The 14,205-nt window shown below is 36.5% G+C and overlaps 1 protein-coding gene across 4 annotated transcripts in view; it reads right to left on the bottom strand.

The window, feature by feature from the left end:
* Positions 1-5,275: 5,275 nt before the first annotated feature.
* Positions 5,276-14,205, bottom strand: part of GCFC2 (GC-rich sequence DNA-binding factor 2) — a 57,399-nt gene continuing 48,469 nt past the window's right edge. For 2 of the 4 annotated variants that reach the window (XM_017889206.1, XM_017889208.1), the window contains exons 14-17: positions 12,783-12,849; positions 10,994-11,140; positions 6,798-6,922; positions 5,278-5,640 (exon numbers count right to left, since the gene is read on the bottom strand). In XM_017889206.1, coding sequence (XP_017744695.1) covers positions 5,532-5,640; positions 6,798-6,922; positions 10,994-11,140; positions 12,783-12,849 — 448 coding nt within the window. In that variant the 3' untranslated portion in view covers positions 5,278-5,531. Of the gene's footprint in view, positions 5,641-6,797; positions 6,923-10,993; positions 11,141-12,782; positions 12,850-14,205 lie in introns of all 4 variants that reach the window. The other 2 variants (XR_001888619.1, XM_017889209.1) reach the window with 1 other exon arrangement.

The following is a 14,205-nucleotide window of genomic DNA, read 5'->3' as shown; positions in this document are numbered from 1 at the left end:
TNTAAAATTCTTTTCTTTAAGAACGTTGAATATTGGCCCCCACTCTCTTCTGGCTTGTAGAGTTTCTGCCGAGAGATCTGCTGTTAGTCTGATGGGCTTCCCTTTGTGGGTAACCTGACCTTTCTCTCTGGCTGCCCTTAACATTTTTTCCTTCATTTCAACTTTGGAGAATCTGACAATTACGTGTCTTGGAGTTGCTCTTCTGGAGGAGTATCTTTGTGGCGTTCTCTGTATTTCCTGAATTTGAATGTTGGCCTGCCCTACTAGGTTGGGAAGTTCTCCTGGATGATATCCTGAAGAGTGTTTTCCAACTTGGTTCCATTTACTGCTCACGTTCAGGCACACCAATCAGATGTAGATTTGGTCTTTTCACATAATCCCATATTTCTTGGAGGCTTTGTTCATTTCTTTTTCCTTTTTTTTTCTCTAGACTTCTCTTCTCGCTTCATTTCATTCATTTGATCTTCAATCATTGATACTGTTTCTTCCAGTTGATTGAGTCGGTTACGGAAGCTTGTGCATTTGTCACGTATTTCTTGTGTCATGGTTTTTATCTGTCAGTTCGTTTATTGCCTTCTCTGCATTGATTATTTTGGTTATCCATTCTTCCATTCTTTTTTCAAGATTTTTAGTTTCTTTGTGCTGGGTACATAGTTCCTCCTTTAGCTCTATGAAGTTTGATCGATTGAAGCCTTCTCTCAACTCATCAAAGTCATTCTCTGCCCAGCTTTGATCTGTTGCTGGCGATGAGCTGCATTCCTTTGGAGGGGGAAATGGGCTCTGATTTTTTGAATTTCCAGCTTTCCTGCCCTGCTTTTTCCCCATCTTTGTGGTTTTATCTGCCTTTGGTCTTTGATGATGGTGACGTACTGATGGGGTTTTGGTGTGGGTGTCCCTTCTGTTTGCTAGTTTTCCTTCTGACAATCAGGACCCTCAACTGTAGGTCTGTTGGAGATTGCTTGAGGTCCACTCCAGACCCTGTTTACCTGGTTATCAGCAGCGGAGGCTGCAGAAGATAGAATATTGCTGAACAGCGAATGCTGCTGTCTGATTCTTGCTCTGGAAGCTTCATCTCAGGGGTGTACCCCGCCATGTGAGGTGTGGGGTGTTGGTCTGTACCTAGTGGGGGATGTCCCCCAATGAGGCTACTCAGGGGTCAGGGACCCACTTGAGCAGGCAGTCTGTCCATTCTCAGATCTCAACCTCCATGCTGGGAGATCCACTGCTCTCTTCAAAGCTGTCAGACAGGGTCATTAACATCTGCAGAGGTTTCTGCTGCTTTTTGTTTAGCTATGCCCTGTCCCCAGAGGTGGAGTCTACAGAGACAGGTAGGCCTCCTTGAGCTGTGGTGGGCTCCACCCAGTTCGCGCTTCCAGGATGCCTTGTTTACCTACTTAAATCTCAGCAATGGTGGGCGCCCCTCCCCCAGCCTCACTGCTGCCTTGCAGTTAGATCTCAGACTGCTGTGCTAGCAATGAGGGAGGCTCCGTGGGCGTGGGACCCTCCCAGCCAGGTATGGGATATAATCTGCTGGTGTGCCGTTTGCTAAGACCCTTGGTAAAGCACAGTATTAGGGTGGGAGTTACCCAATTTACCAGGTGTTGTGTGTCTCAGTTTCTCAAGGGATTCCCTTCCCCCTTGCGCTTCCCAGGTGAGGTGATGCCTCGCCCTGCTTCAGCTCTCGCTGGTTTGGCTGCACCAGCTGACCAGCACCAATTGTCCAGCACTCCCCAGTGAGATGAACCCGGTACGTCAGTTGAAAATGCAGAAATCACCCATCTTATGTGTCACTCGCACTGGGAGCTGGAGGCTTGAGCTGTTCCTATTTGGCCATCTTGCTCTGGAATCCCCTAACACTTTTTTCAAGCAATGCGTATGCTTTTCTGGCCTGAGTTCTAAGTTAGGTAAAACAGCGATGAGTGCTCTGTCAATCCTTTAAGTAGCCCCAGACAGGCTAATAGAGACTTAAACAAGAATTTGTAAGTTCTGCTTTGCTTTCTCTAGAAATGGGGATCAGGGTGCAAGACAGAATGCAGTTGCTGATTTCAAGACTGCTGCAACACCAGGGCACTTGCGTTGGAAGGGCAAGCAGAAATGTCAGAAAGCTTTCTTGCCATTTTAAAGTTGCCTGTTGTTGACTCAGCATTTGCTTCATTGCTATAAACTTTTTACTATTTTCCAGAGTTCTGACAAAATTGGCTATGCCTGTTCCTGCTTTTATATATATATATATTTTTTTTCTTTTTTTAGAGATTGGGGTCTCACTATGCTAACCAGGCTGGTCTTGAACCCCTGGCCTCAAGCCATCCTCTCATCTCAGCTTCCTAAAGTGCTGCAATTACAGGTGTGAGCCACCACACCCAGCCCCTGCTTGTTTTTCAGTGTGCCTACTCCACCATGTCGCTCAAGTGTGTATATTTTCAAACTACCCTGTAGTGTTGTGATGGGAAATAAATCCCTGAGCCTTTTGTATGACTCAGATCAAAAACTTAGTTTATCCTATTAGAAAGATTAGAAATATGATATATCTTTCACTTTTTCAGGGATAGGCTCCTCATTAGAAGGCTCCTATGTGCCAGATGCTATACAAGAGTTTTCATTTCTCTTAAATGTTTACAACAAGCTTGTTGCCAAGGCTGATCTTGAACTCCTGGCCTCAAACGATCCAGCTCAGTCTCACAAAGCATTGGGATTGTTTGGCCAACTAATGACTATCTTAACTCTTTTGTTTCAATGTTTATACTCTCTTTTTTCTTGACTGGTTCTATCACTATGTCTTCTAGAACAATGTTGAACAGAAATGGTGACAACAGACATCCTTGCTTTAATATTTCACCATTATATATGATGTTAGGTATAGATTCTTCTCACAGATGCTCTTTATCAGATGGAGGAATTTATATTCTTACTTTGCTGAAAGGTTTTTGTAGTCTGAGGGGGTGCATTTTGTCAAACACTTTTTCTGTAATAATTGAGATGATTGGTTCTGCAGTCATCGAGATGTGGATTTTCTCCTTTATTCTGTTCGTGATTACACTGGTTGACTAATGTTAAACCAATCTTACTTTCCAGGAATAAACCCTATTATCTTTTTTACACATTGCTGGATTTGATTTGCTAATTATTTTACGGACTTATTTCTACATTCATGATAGATATTGCTGTTATTTTCTCATGATGTCTTTTTTAGGATTTGTGTCATATATGGCATTTCTTAGGTACACCTAAGTATCATTTATTCAAGGACCTAAGAAATGCAAAAATCAATTCTGTTTTGAGGTGGTTTTCCCACCATGAAAAAAAATTTCTTTAAAGTCATCTGATTCTGTAAAAATTTCACAATCTTTATGTGAACAAAAAGCTGAAAGAAATTCAGGGAAAGAATTAAGATGTATATGAATTGCCAACTCAATGTTTTGTTCTTGCTAGTTGTGTTCCCCCTTCTTATTCCATCCATTTCACAGTAATAAGAAATAAAGAATTTTACATTGAGATTTAGGTAAATTTTGAATTACAGTATATGATAAAACCTTGAGGTTCAAACTCCAGGTATAATGAAATTTAATTGAAAATTACTATAGCAGTTTAAGTCAATTTGTAGTTTTGAAAGTGGTTTTAATATTTTATCTTCCACAAAAGGTAGGAAGGTTTCTCAGCGGAACTTAAAATATAAAGGAACACATGCAACATATCTTTAGTTAAAAATCCAAAAGTCAGAGGATAATTTCCAAATGTGTACTTTAATAGAAAAAAATTACAAATTTCATGTGCAATAGAGTATCTGCCACTTATGTTAAAAAAAAAAACCCAAAACTTTATGTACACATAAAACACAACATTTTTGTAAATAGAGAAAAGATCTAAAAGGATAACATTAAAATGAAAACAGCAGTTACCTCTGGGGACAACAGTTGTGTGGAAATGCTAACTGCTTTTCAACAATGGTTTGAATTTTCTAGATGAGATTCTATTCTTGTATAATTTTGTTACTAAGATAAACATTAAAAAATTCTTCATACCAGTGAATCATAAGTCCTCACTGCAACGGACATAACACACCCAACTCCTAAAATAAATTATATGTAATTTTGAAGGTAGGGGTGACATAAAAGTAGGCTGTATTATTCAAATCCTACAATATATTCAAGTTTTTCCAATTATCTTTTGGGCAACAATTTGCAAAATATATTTACAGTTTCCCTTAAGTTATTTAATAAGTAGACTTAGAAAAATTACTAGTAAACTGACATTTTGGAAAATGTTCTTAATTTCTTTTGATTAAATTATCTTGCCTCAGTCTTATTAGACAAATATTTTATCAGAAAATGAATCACATGTTCTGAGTATTTAAAATATCTGTTCCCTTCTTAGTCCTACCACCAATGACAAAAAAACAAAGCATCAAAAAACATCAAGAAATTTAAAAGAAAGGCCAAATATGGTGGCTTAAGCCTGTAATCCCAGCACTTTGGGAGGTCAAGGTGGATAGATTGCTTGAGCTCAGGAGTTCGAGACCAGCCTGGGCAATGTCGCAAAACCCCATCCCTACAAAAAAAATACAAAAATCAGCTGGGCATGATGGTACATGCTTACAGTCCCAGCTCTTTGGGAGGTTGAAGTGGGAGGACTGCTTAAGCCCAGGAGGCAGAGGTTGCAGTGAGCTGAGATTGTGTCACTACACTCCAGCCTTGGTGACAGGGCCAGACCCTGTCTCAAAAAATATAATTTAAAAAAATGAAAAGAAAAATAGCAAATAAGGAAAACTTCTGCCACAAGCATGGGCAAAAAATCAGTATCTTTAAAAATATAAAGGTTGTAAAGTCCATAACAAATAGATGGATATTTCAGAAATAATTACAAATGGCCAAAACAAGTATGTTTACTCTCTAATAGCCAAAACAAAATAAGCTATTAAAATAAGATTATTTTTACCTTTCAAATTTTCAATGCATTTTAAAAAAGGATAATAACTATGCTGGTAGGGATTCACTAGCACTCACACATACTTGTGTTGGTACATTAAATTGGTACAGATTTTTCTAAAGGACAATTTGACAATCAGCAAATGCCTTAATCATTTAATACTCAGCAAATAATTCATTCCAACTGAGATTTTCATATTGACTTATTTTTAAATAAAGGTAGTTAAAGAGAACTAAAAGATATTACTGTGGTTCAGGAAAGAAGACTCATTAGCATGCTCACTTAAGCCAAAACCTTTGGCAAGGTTTCTCCAGTTCCCCTCTTAAGAAAATTGAAAGACCAGCCAAAAGAATCAAAGGGAAACACATTGAGCTCTTAAAGCTTCAGTGCATTTAATTCCTTAGGACACCACAGAATCATGGCAGCTTTTCATGATGCCAGAAGGTAGAGCATGGGGGGAATAGAGGTGGAGTCTTGCTTTTTTGCAAATCCTACCTTCTCTTACAGGGAATAAAGAAGACAGAGGCACCAGCTTCTTCTCAAGCAAAGGAACTGAGTGTAACTATATTAAAATTTTAGGATTTTCCTATAAAGTTTATTCAATCTTTTTAAATTAGTGATTTAAGATGGTCTAGGTGATGCTCTCCTATGAAGGATTCTGCTTGATTCAAAGCTTTTATTTTCACCAAAATCAGAATTATTTCTTCGACTTTATTCCTGAAAAACAAAACAAAACAAATTTCTCCCTTTAGAAATGCAACGTATGAGGGGACAGCAGTCAATTCAGAACCTGATCATCAGTTGTTAATCTAAAACAAAAGCTTTACCTTAAGCTAGTATCTAAAAGTAGCATAAAACACAGAGAGATGCTGCCATCTCCACTTAATTATAAAGTTCAAATACAGACCATTAGTGGATGTATTCTGGCAAATTTCAATGTGAATTACTGTAAAAAGTAGAAAAACATACAGTAAGTCTATCAGAAATTTTAGTAGTGCTGCGTTGCTACCAGCTTGTATGAGACATTGTGGTGGAAGCAATGGTGGGAGTATATTCACACATCATGACATTAGCAAATAATACAAATCTGAGTCTTTTTTTTTTTTTTAAAGGGACTTGGTCTTGCTCTGTTGGCCAGATTGGAGTACAGTGGCACAATCATAGCTCACTGCAGCCTCAATCTCTCAGGCTCAAGCAGTCTTCCCACCTCTGCATCCTCAGTAGCTGGGACTCAGGCACATGCCACCATGCCTAGCTGATTTTTAAATTTTCTGTTCTAGAGACAGGGTCTTGCTATGTTTCCCAGGCTGTTCTCAAACTTCAGGGCTCAAGTGATCCTCCTGCCTCAGCCTCCCAAAGTGCTGACATTACAGGCGTGAGCCACCGTGCCGGTCAAATCTGGGCTTAAAAATTTTTTTTGGAGAGGGAGTTAACAGGAATACCACTGTATTTAAGCCGCCAAACATCTGGTGCTGTGAATGAAACATTCAGAACAGAGAGCTAGCTACTGCTGGATAAACACCAAGCTGCAGACCTGTACTTAACAACTGTTGAGTCTCTAAAAATGGCCAGGAAAATTAAAAACATATTTTAAAAGTGTGTAATAAAAGGGTTTTGATTTATAGTTTTAATTCTATATTCCCCTGTGCTATAGCTTTTTGAATGTGCTTAATTTGGAAGAGATTTACATTTTAAAATATGAATATGCATAAGCCATCCCAAAGGTAACCATAAAATATCTACTAACTCTACAGTATCACAAAGTTTTAACAAATTTTAAAAGTACAGTAAAATACAGATCTTTCTAAAAATGGCTGAGAGCATACAGAATCCTTGAACTATGTTTATAGAAGTGAAAATAAAATATGCATCACCTGAATTCACTTCTAGATAATCTATGTGCAGACTGCAATAAAAACTGAATGAAGTTTTCCAGCTGTGGAATAGATGTTCTCATGGTAGAATTTTCAAACCATTTTTCTGGTAGACATGCTGCTATCTGTTAATCAAAACACATGGCTGGTTTACAATGACAGTATCTAAGAACTCTTGCTAACATAATCTCATAGTGATACTGTAAGCTGAGTATCATTCTCCCCATTTTATAGTTTATGGTTTAAATAAAAATTTGTAAAAATTTCCCTTTATGTCAAAGGCTACATATATTTTGGAAATTCATTCTTTAATCCTAAGAACTTAAAATACGCTACTCTCTATGAATACACTCCCTAGTAGTACTAGTAATTCTTTCTATATTCTTGTATTTGTGAGTCATTAAATCTGTACAAAACATAATTTACACTTAAAAACCAGAAATGTCTAGACACAAAATATTTGGTCAATACAACTCATAATACACACATTCACTATTATTTTATAAGGAAATTGGGTGTCCTAGCATATAATCTATATAAATTTGAGTTAAGAAATCAAATGGGTGATTCTAAGATATATAGAATGAAAGATAAATTATGTTTTTATCCTCTATCAATGTAATACATTGCTTTAATGGTAAAGCAGCAGAATAAGTCAATGTACGTGCATTCAATTTTTCTTTTGGAAATGGAAATTACATTTTATCACTGTCATTCTAAGAGTAATACAAGATTTTGAGAAAATTTTGGTAAAACAGAAAATGTTAGAAAAAATTTAAAAGAGAGAAAAAAAACTTCCTCATAGAGGAAACAAGGGAAAAAAAGAGAGGGAAAGAGGAGAAAGGAAAAAACTTGATATTGTTCCTGGAGAGAACAAAGTCTGGCTGCCTGTTCTTGAGGTCCAAAAACGAGATTCAGGCAATTGGGAAAGAAGGGAGTTTATTTCTGCCACCTGTTACAGCGAAGTCAGAGTAACTCACCAGACCAACTCAAAGTTGTAAGGTTTTTTCTAGTGCTTGTATATATTTAAAGCTCCGTGCTACGTGTGGGATTGGAATTGGGGGTTTGCATTCGATCTTTATCTCATCTTTAGCTAGGGACTAGGGTCTGGAAAGCTTTCTCTAGAGTCTTGGAAAGTTTCTTAATCTTATGACAGAACGAGGTGTATGTGTAAGAATGCTTTCGTTATTCTATCAGAGTTTAGGGTCTGAGAAAAACCCAGGCGGGTTCTTAATGGGTTGGTTTCTGCATTCCAGTTCTTGTACTCAGGTACCAGTTTCTCCAGTTTTAATGTTTAGCTTAGACTTTCATTAAAGTTATAGTAACAGGTTCATGGAAACTGACTGTTCTGTTTGCTAATGGAAACCTGGCCTGCCACAGCATCACACTATTCAAAGAAATTCCTAATTATACAGATTATGGTACAGTTGGTAACATCAAGATCAATATTTATAGAAAGCAGAGAGTTGGGAAAAAAATTAAAATGCACCCTATATATTATACAGTATATTAAATAAAGGTTCTGGAATGCACTCTAAGATTGGTCAGCATTTAAAACATGGTTGAGGCAAAAGACTTATTCTACTCCTTAATCACCTGTTTTAACTATTCAGGAAAAATAGAGAATCATTGACTGCCTAAGGCAGAAGATCCTACAAGTTTTGTTATATAAACTATCTCTTTTTAAAAGTTTTAAAAACAGCCTTTACTATTGAATGTCATTTGCACTTGTTTTCCCCTTGTTTTGTATCACAAGTTTCAATAAAATTCTCATTTAACCATGGAGCTTTTCCATTAATGATCCCAGCACTAAAAGTCTATTTTCTTGGCCTGGTTTTCTAGCCATATGCTGTGGAGAGAATGCTGTGTAAATATATTTCCTCTTCTCCACTTCATAACAGACCCTATGGTCAAAGGGAACTAAACTAAACCTGAACATAAAATGGATGATGATTTAAATTTTTAATATATAATGCTTAAAACTGTATGATACAAAAATTATAGCCAAAACAATCATGGTTGGCTAATAATTGGTATATAGTTTTATGGCAGGCTAGGTTTCCATTAGCAACCAGATGAATCAGTTTCCACTAACCCTTTTCTATAATTTTGACGAATGTGTAAGTTAAACATTAAAGAACTAGAGAAACTGGTGCCTGAGTACAAGAACTGGAATGCGAAAACAAACCCATTAAGACCCCGCCTGGGTTTTCCCAGACCCTAAAGTGTGATCAAATAATAAGAGTGTTCTTACACATATTCCTCGTACCAGGGCCCACTTAAGATTAAAAAGCTTCCCAAGAGTCTAGAGAAAGCTTTCCAGACCCTAGTTAGATTAGATAGAGACTGAATGAAACACTCTCCCTTGTAGGTGCACTCTCCCACGTACCATGGAGCTTAGAATGCATCTAAGTGCTGGGGGCGGAAAATTCTAACTTTTAGTTGGTCTGGTGAGTTACTACAACCTTTTCCCCGTAACTGGTTGCAAAAATAAGCTCCTTTCTTTCCCAGTCTGTCTGCATCTTGCTATTGGACTGTGAGAACAAGCAGCCGGACCCGATTCTATCTGGGAAAGTGTGTGTGTTTTTAAATCACATTATAAAAGAATTGTTTTCTCATATTCTTAAAATTCTTCAAAACATAACTTTTGCGAACCCAAAAGTATCTGAGACAGGTTCTGAGATTTATTTTCCTTTCACATTTTTATCTTATGAGAACACCATCATGTTTTCAGAGATATTTAGGTGTTTCCAGCTATTTTCTATTATAAGTAATGCTATAACAATATTCTTTGTACTTAAAATCTATATGTGCATCTCTAATTTTTGACTTAACTTACTTTGGCTAAGTCAAAGAATATAAGCTTTAAAAGTTTTGTACTCATCATGCCAAAATATTCTCCAAAAGAGCTGTATCCCTCCTTCCATCAGTGCAGGGGACTGTTTTCCAGAACCACTGCACTGCATACTCTAGGTGAATGGTGCCCCTGCAATGATGGAATTGTTGTTTTCCTGTGTTTATGGTAACACTGGAAAATATAAGTAAAACAACAACAGCAAAAAAATGTTTGCCAACACAACTGGTCAAGAAAATATCCTTCCTATAAATAATTTCCATTTCTCTGATTATTAGTACTACTGATTATTTTTCACGTATTTTAAGGTTAATTTTACGTTTCCTTTTAGGTGACTTGACTGTTGCACGTGTTTTGGCTATTTTCAGTCAGAACATTTGAATTATTTCCTAATTTGTAACGAGTTTTTTAATTTAATGTAAATATTAATCCTTGTTACATGTTAACAACTTTTTATTTCCTAGATTCTTAACTTTTCTTTTTAACTTTCTATTATAGAAAATTTCAAACATAAACAGCAGTAGAAAGTATAGTGAGCCCAATGAACACATTCCCCAGTTTTAATAATGATCAATTAATCTCAACACCTTTTGATCCACTGAAGTTTTATAAAATTTTTTCAGATCTATGACTTTTCTCATTTCTTTTGCCTTTAAGTTTAGAAGGAAATCTCGCACTCTCAAGTACAGTTATTTACCATTTTAGTAGACTTTATAGTTTCATTTTTACATTTTAAAAAATTTTACCTGAAATTTTTTTGGTATATAGTGAGAGGTGAGGATTTAATATTCTTTTTGTAAACAGCCAGCCATCAGCATCATTTATTAAGTAATTTTTCCTTTCCCTACTGGTGATATTTCAAACCAGTATACTATCTCTTAAATACAGAAGAGCTATTCTGGATTTCTAGTTTGTTAAATTCATTTGTCATTTTTTTGTTTGTTTGTTTTTGAGACGGAGTTTTGCTCTTGTCACTCAGGCTGGAGTGCAATGGCGACTCACTGCAACTTTCCACCCCCTGGGTTCAAGCGATTCTCCTGCCTCAGGCTCCCATGTAGCTGGGATTACAGGTGTTAGCCACCACACCTGGCTAATTTTTGTATTTTTAGTAGAGACGGAGTTTCGCCATGTTGGTCAGGCTGGTCTCAAACTCCTGACCTCAGGTGATCCACCTGCCTTGGCCTCCCAAAGTGCTGGGGTTACAGGCATGAGCCACTGTGCCCGGTCCATTTGTCTATTTTTATATGAGTATCACACATTTAATTATTTTGTTAAATAATAGATTTTAATAGCTAAATTTTTTAGAAATGATAAAATTAGAATCAGTTTCTTCACAACTTACCTGGTTGCATTTTTTAACCACATCTGGCCCAGGTGTGGCATTGAGAAGAGCTATAATAAGGTAACGATTTAGCAGCTTCCCTAGTCCTAGTTCTTGCAAGGTGTCATCTGTAAGGAGTCCATTCCAAAGAAGAATATTGTGGAAGAGCTAAAATAAAGTATCAAGTAAATATGTACCTTTTCTCCAAAGAGAAACTGTAATAGTCTCTAACAAAAATAAAGAGTTGATCAAACTAAAATTCTCACTACAATTAGCCCTGTTGGAACTGTCAATTTTAGAATACAATATCTCTGAATAAATACTTGATTCTTTCCAAACTCCATGTATTTGCTCATCTTATTTTCATTTTCTAGGATAACCATCCCCAAATCAGTCTCAAATAACTTCACTAGAGTCTTTCCAGATCAATAATCCTCCTTCCCAATCCATTTTCTCTCAAAGCCGAGGACCACTGAATATAAGACCACAGGACCACGTGATTCATAAAGAACTACTGTCAAAACTAGGGCCGCTATTACCAACATGTGACCTTGAGAAGGCAATCAATGCTCAGAGCTTCATTCCTCTGATACATAAAGATTAATAATCACCTGTGAATTTGAAGATAACTTGGATTAAGTAACCATAATAAATTGTAATAAAATATTGGTTGCCCTTTCCCTCTACTAAATTCAGATCTTTCTGCGAATTTTAAGGTGTTTCTTTCTTTCTAGTACTATATTCACTACTCTATTGTTTTACTAAAATGTAATTCTTTTTCACATTTTATCTCATTGTTGATGTTGTTCTCTCTTCCCAGAAAGCCTTTTCCCTGATTCAACCACATGACAAATATTAATTCACACTATTAAAACTACTCTTGCTGAGGTAACCTATATCCTTCTAATTGTCAAATCCAATAAGCAGTTTCAGTCTTTCTCTTAATTCTCTTTGGTGGCATTTAACATTCTTTTCTTCATTCTTGAAAATCTTCCATTTAGCTTCCTTGAGGCCATTCTCTTGTGATCATCCTAAGGCTCATAACTGATTCTACAGTTTCCTTGAAGCCTCCATGTTCTCCTCTTCTGTTAGTATTTCCCAAGGTTCTGTCTTTAGCCTACTTCTCATGCTTCACCCAGTCTCCTTAGAGCTTGTCATTCATGACCATGGCTCCAAATATTGCCTACAGGTAGTGGACTCCTAAATCTCCAGCTCAGATCTGTCTCCTGAAATTCAGACTCAAGTATCCAACCACCTTCTAGACCTCTGTATCTCTATTTGTTCCACATATACCTTCATTATGTCCAAAATAGATCTTATGTTCCCTCGATCAGTTATCGAGTCCTTTCAATGCTTCCTCCTAAACATTGTTTGAACCTTCTTCTCCTTCCCATCTCTCTTGCCACTGACTTAGCAATAATTTTAAGGCCAGGGGTTGGCCAACTATAGCTTGTGGGTTAAATCTATCCTGTCGCCTGTTTTTGTAGGGTCCATGAGCTAAGAATGGTTTTAACATTTTTCAAGGACACTTTAAAACTGTTTTAAACAAAATATTTTGTACCGTGAGAAAATTATATGACATTCAAATTTCAGCATCCATAACTTTTATTCAAACATAGCCATGTTCATTTGTTTATGTACTATGACTGTTTTTGTGCTATGGTGGCAGAATTGAGTAATTAGACAGAGACCATGTGAACCACAAAGCCTAAAATACTATCTAATTCTTACCGAAGAAGTTTGTTGTTCTTTGTTCTATAGTAAACAGGATTTTACAAAATTTGCCTTTTCATTTTGCAGTTTTGCTCACCTTTAGGCCTGACCAGAACTGTCTTTCTTGGAACTCTGAATGAGGTGATGTTTTGTTTTCTACAGCACTAATTAGAAACAAAAGGAGGAGAAAGGAGAAAATGCAGAGAACTATTAGCCTTTCAGAACCAGAGTTTGAGATCAGGCTTTCTTTTAAACCAACCAAACTAAGCCTTAATGGAATATAAACAGAGATTGTCTGATGAGATCCATTGGAATTACAAATTTATGCACACTCTGACCCAATGATCTCATTTTTGAGAATGCCTCTTGTAGATATACGTGCACAAGTATGGAATCTGTCTATAAGATTGTTTACAACACCAGTGATGATAGTAGTTCACCAGTCACATGACCATCATAGGACATCTAAATGATGGTAAACTTTATAGCTTAAAAAAGAATGAGGAAGCTGTTTATATGATGGATGACATGTATAGAAAGATCTCAAGAGGTACTAAGTGAAAAAAAGGTACAAAACAGATTACAACTTTTTGAGTATACTTCCTTTGCTGTAGAAAGGAGGATAACATAAGATTATAGCTTATGTAAGTACTTCTGTTTGCATGAAGTCTTGAAAGATAAAAATTACTCAGTGTGATTATTAATGCATGCACATATGTGAGTAGAAGGAGAAGGGCAAAAACTGAGTCAGGGGTGGGAGTAAAACTTTTCATTTTAATAAAATTTTTTTAGTAAAATAATATATACTTATTTATAAATAAACAATATACTACATTCATACATCTGAACCATGTGAATGCATTACCTATCTAAAACATTACAAAGCAAAGTTTACCAGGGCAGAATTTTTACATGTAGACATCTCATGACTCAAAATGAATCAGAAAGCTTTGAGGTTCCTTTCTTCCCCCTCCAAAAAGCTCCTCCATCCTGTCAGTACTCACTGGATTGCTACAGTTCATGTATCATTATAACTGATGCCTTCTTAGCAAAGTTATGATCACACATCAAATACTACTTGTTTTATAATTTAAAGTGACTGCAGAATTTACAGGTGCAGTTTCTGGTTCCTCAGTGTTGTGCTTCCTCTGTGCTAGGCACTGTTGTGTTCTGAGCACCCTCTCCATCTCCCTAATATCCTGTGAGGTAGGCACTAATTTTATCCTAATTTTATAGATGAGAAAACAGGTGAGTAAAAATATCTACTAACAGTGGACTTGTGCTCTTTACCACTCTATATCACCTGCTATGTTCCTAGGATATGTGTAAAACTAAAACCAAAACCCAAACCAACCAAACAAAAATACATCTAAGCACCAAGCATAAAGCACAGCATAAAGTAGGTCACTGAGAAATATTTGTTGAACTCTCAATTTGCATCCTCATAGAGTATGTGTACACGTTTTGAAAACACTATAGTTTCTTTTGCATTGCATTCTTTTTTTTTTTTTTTTTTTTTT

The sequence above is a fragment of the Rhinopithecus bieti genome, unplaced genomic scaffold (genome assembly GCF_001698545.2).
Source record: "Rhinopithecus bieti isolate Rb0 unplaced genomic scaffold, ASM169854v2 scaffold_18746, whole genome shotgun sequence".
NCBI lineage: Eukaryota > Metazoa > Chordata > Mammalia > Primates > Cercopithecidae > Rhinopithecus > Rhinopithecus bieti.
Note: the sequence above shows the minus strand (reverse complement) of the source record. Positions and strands in the feature narration are given on the sequence as shown.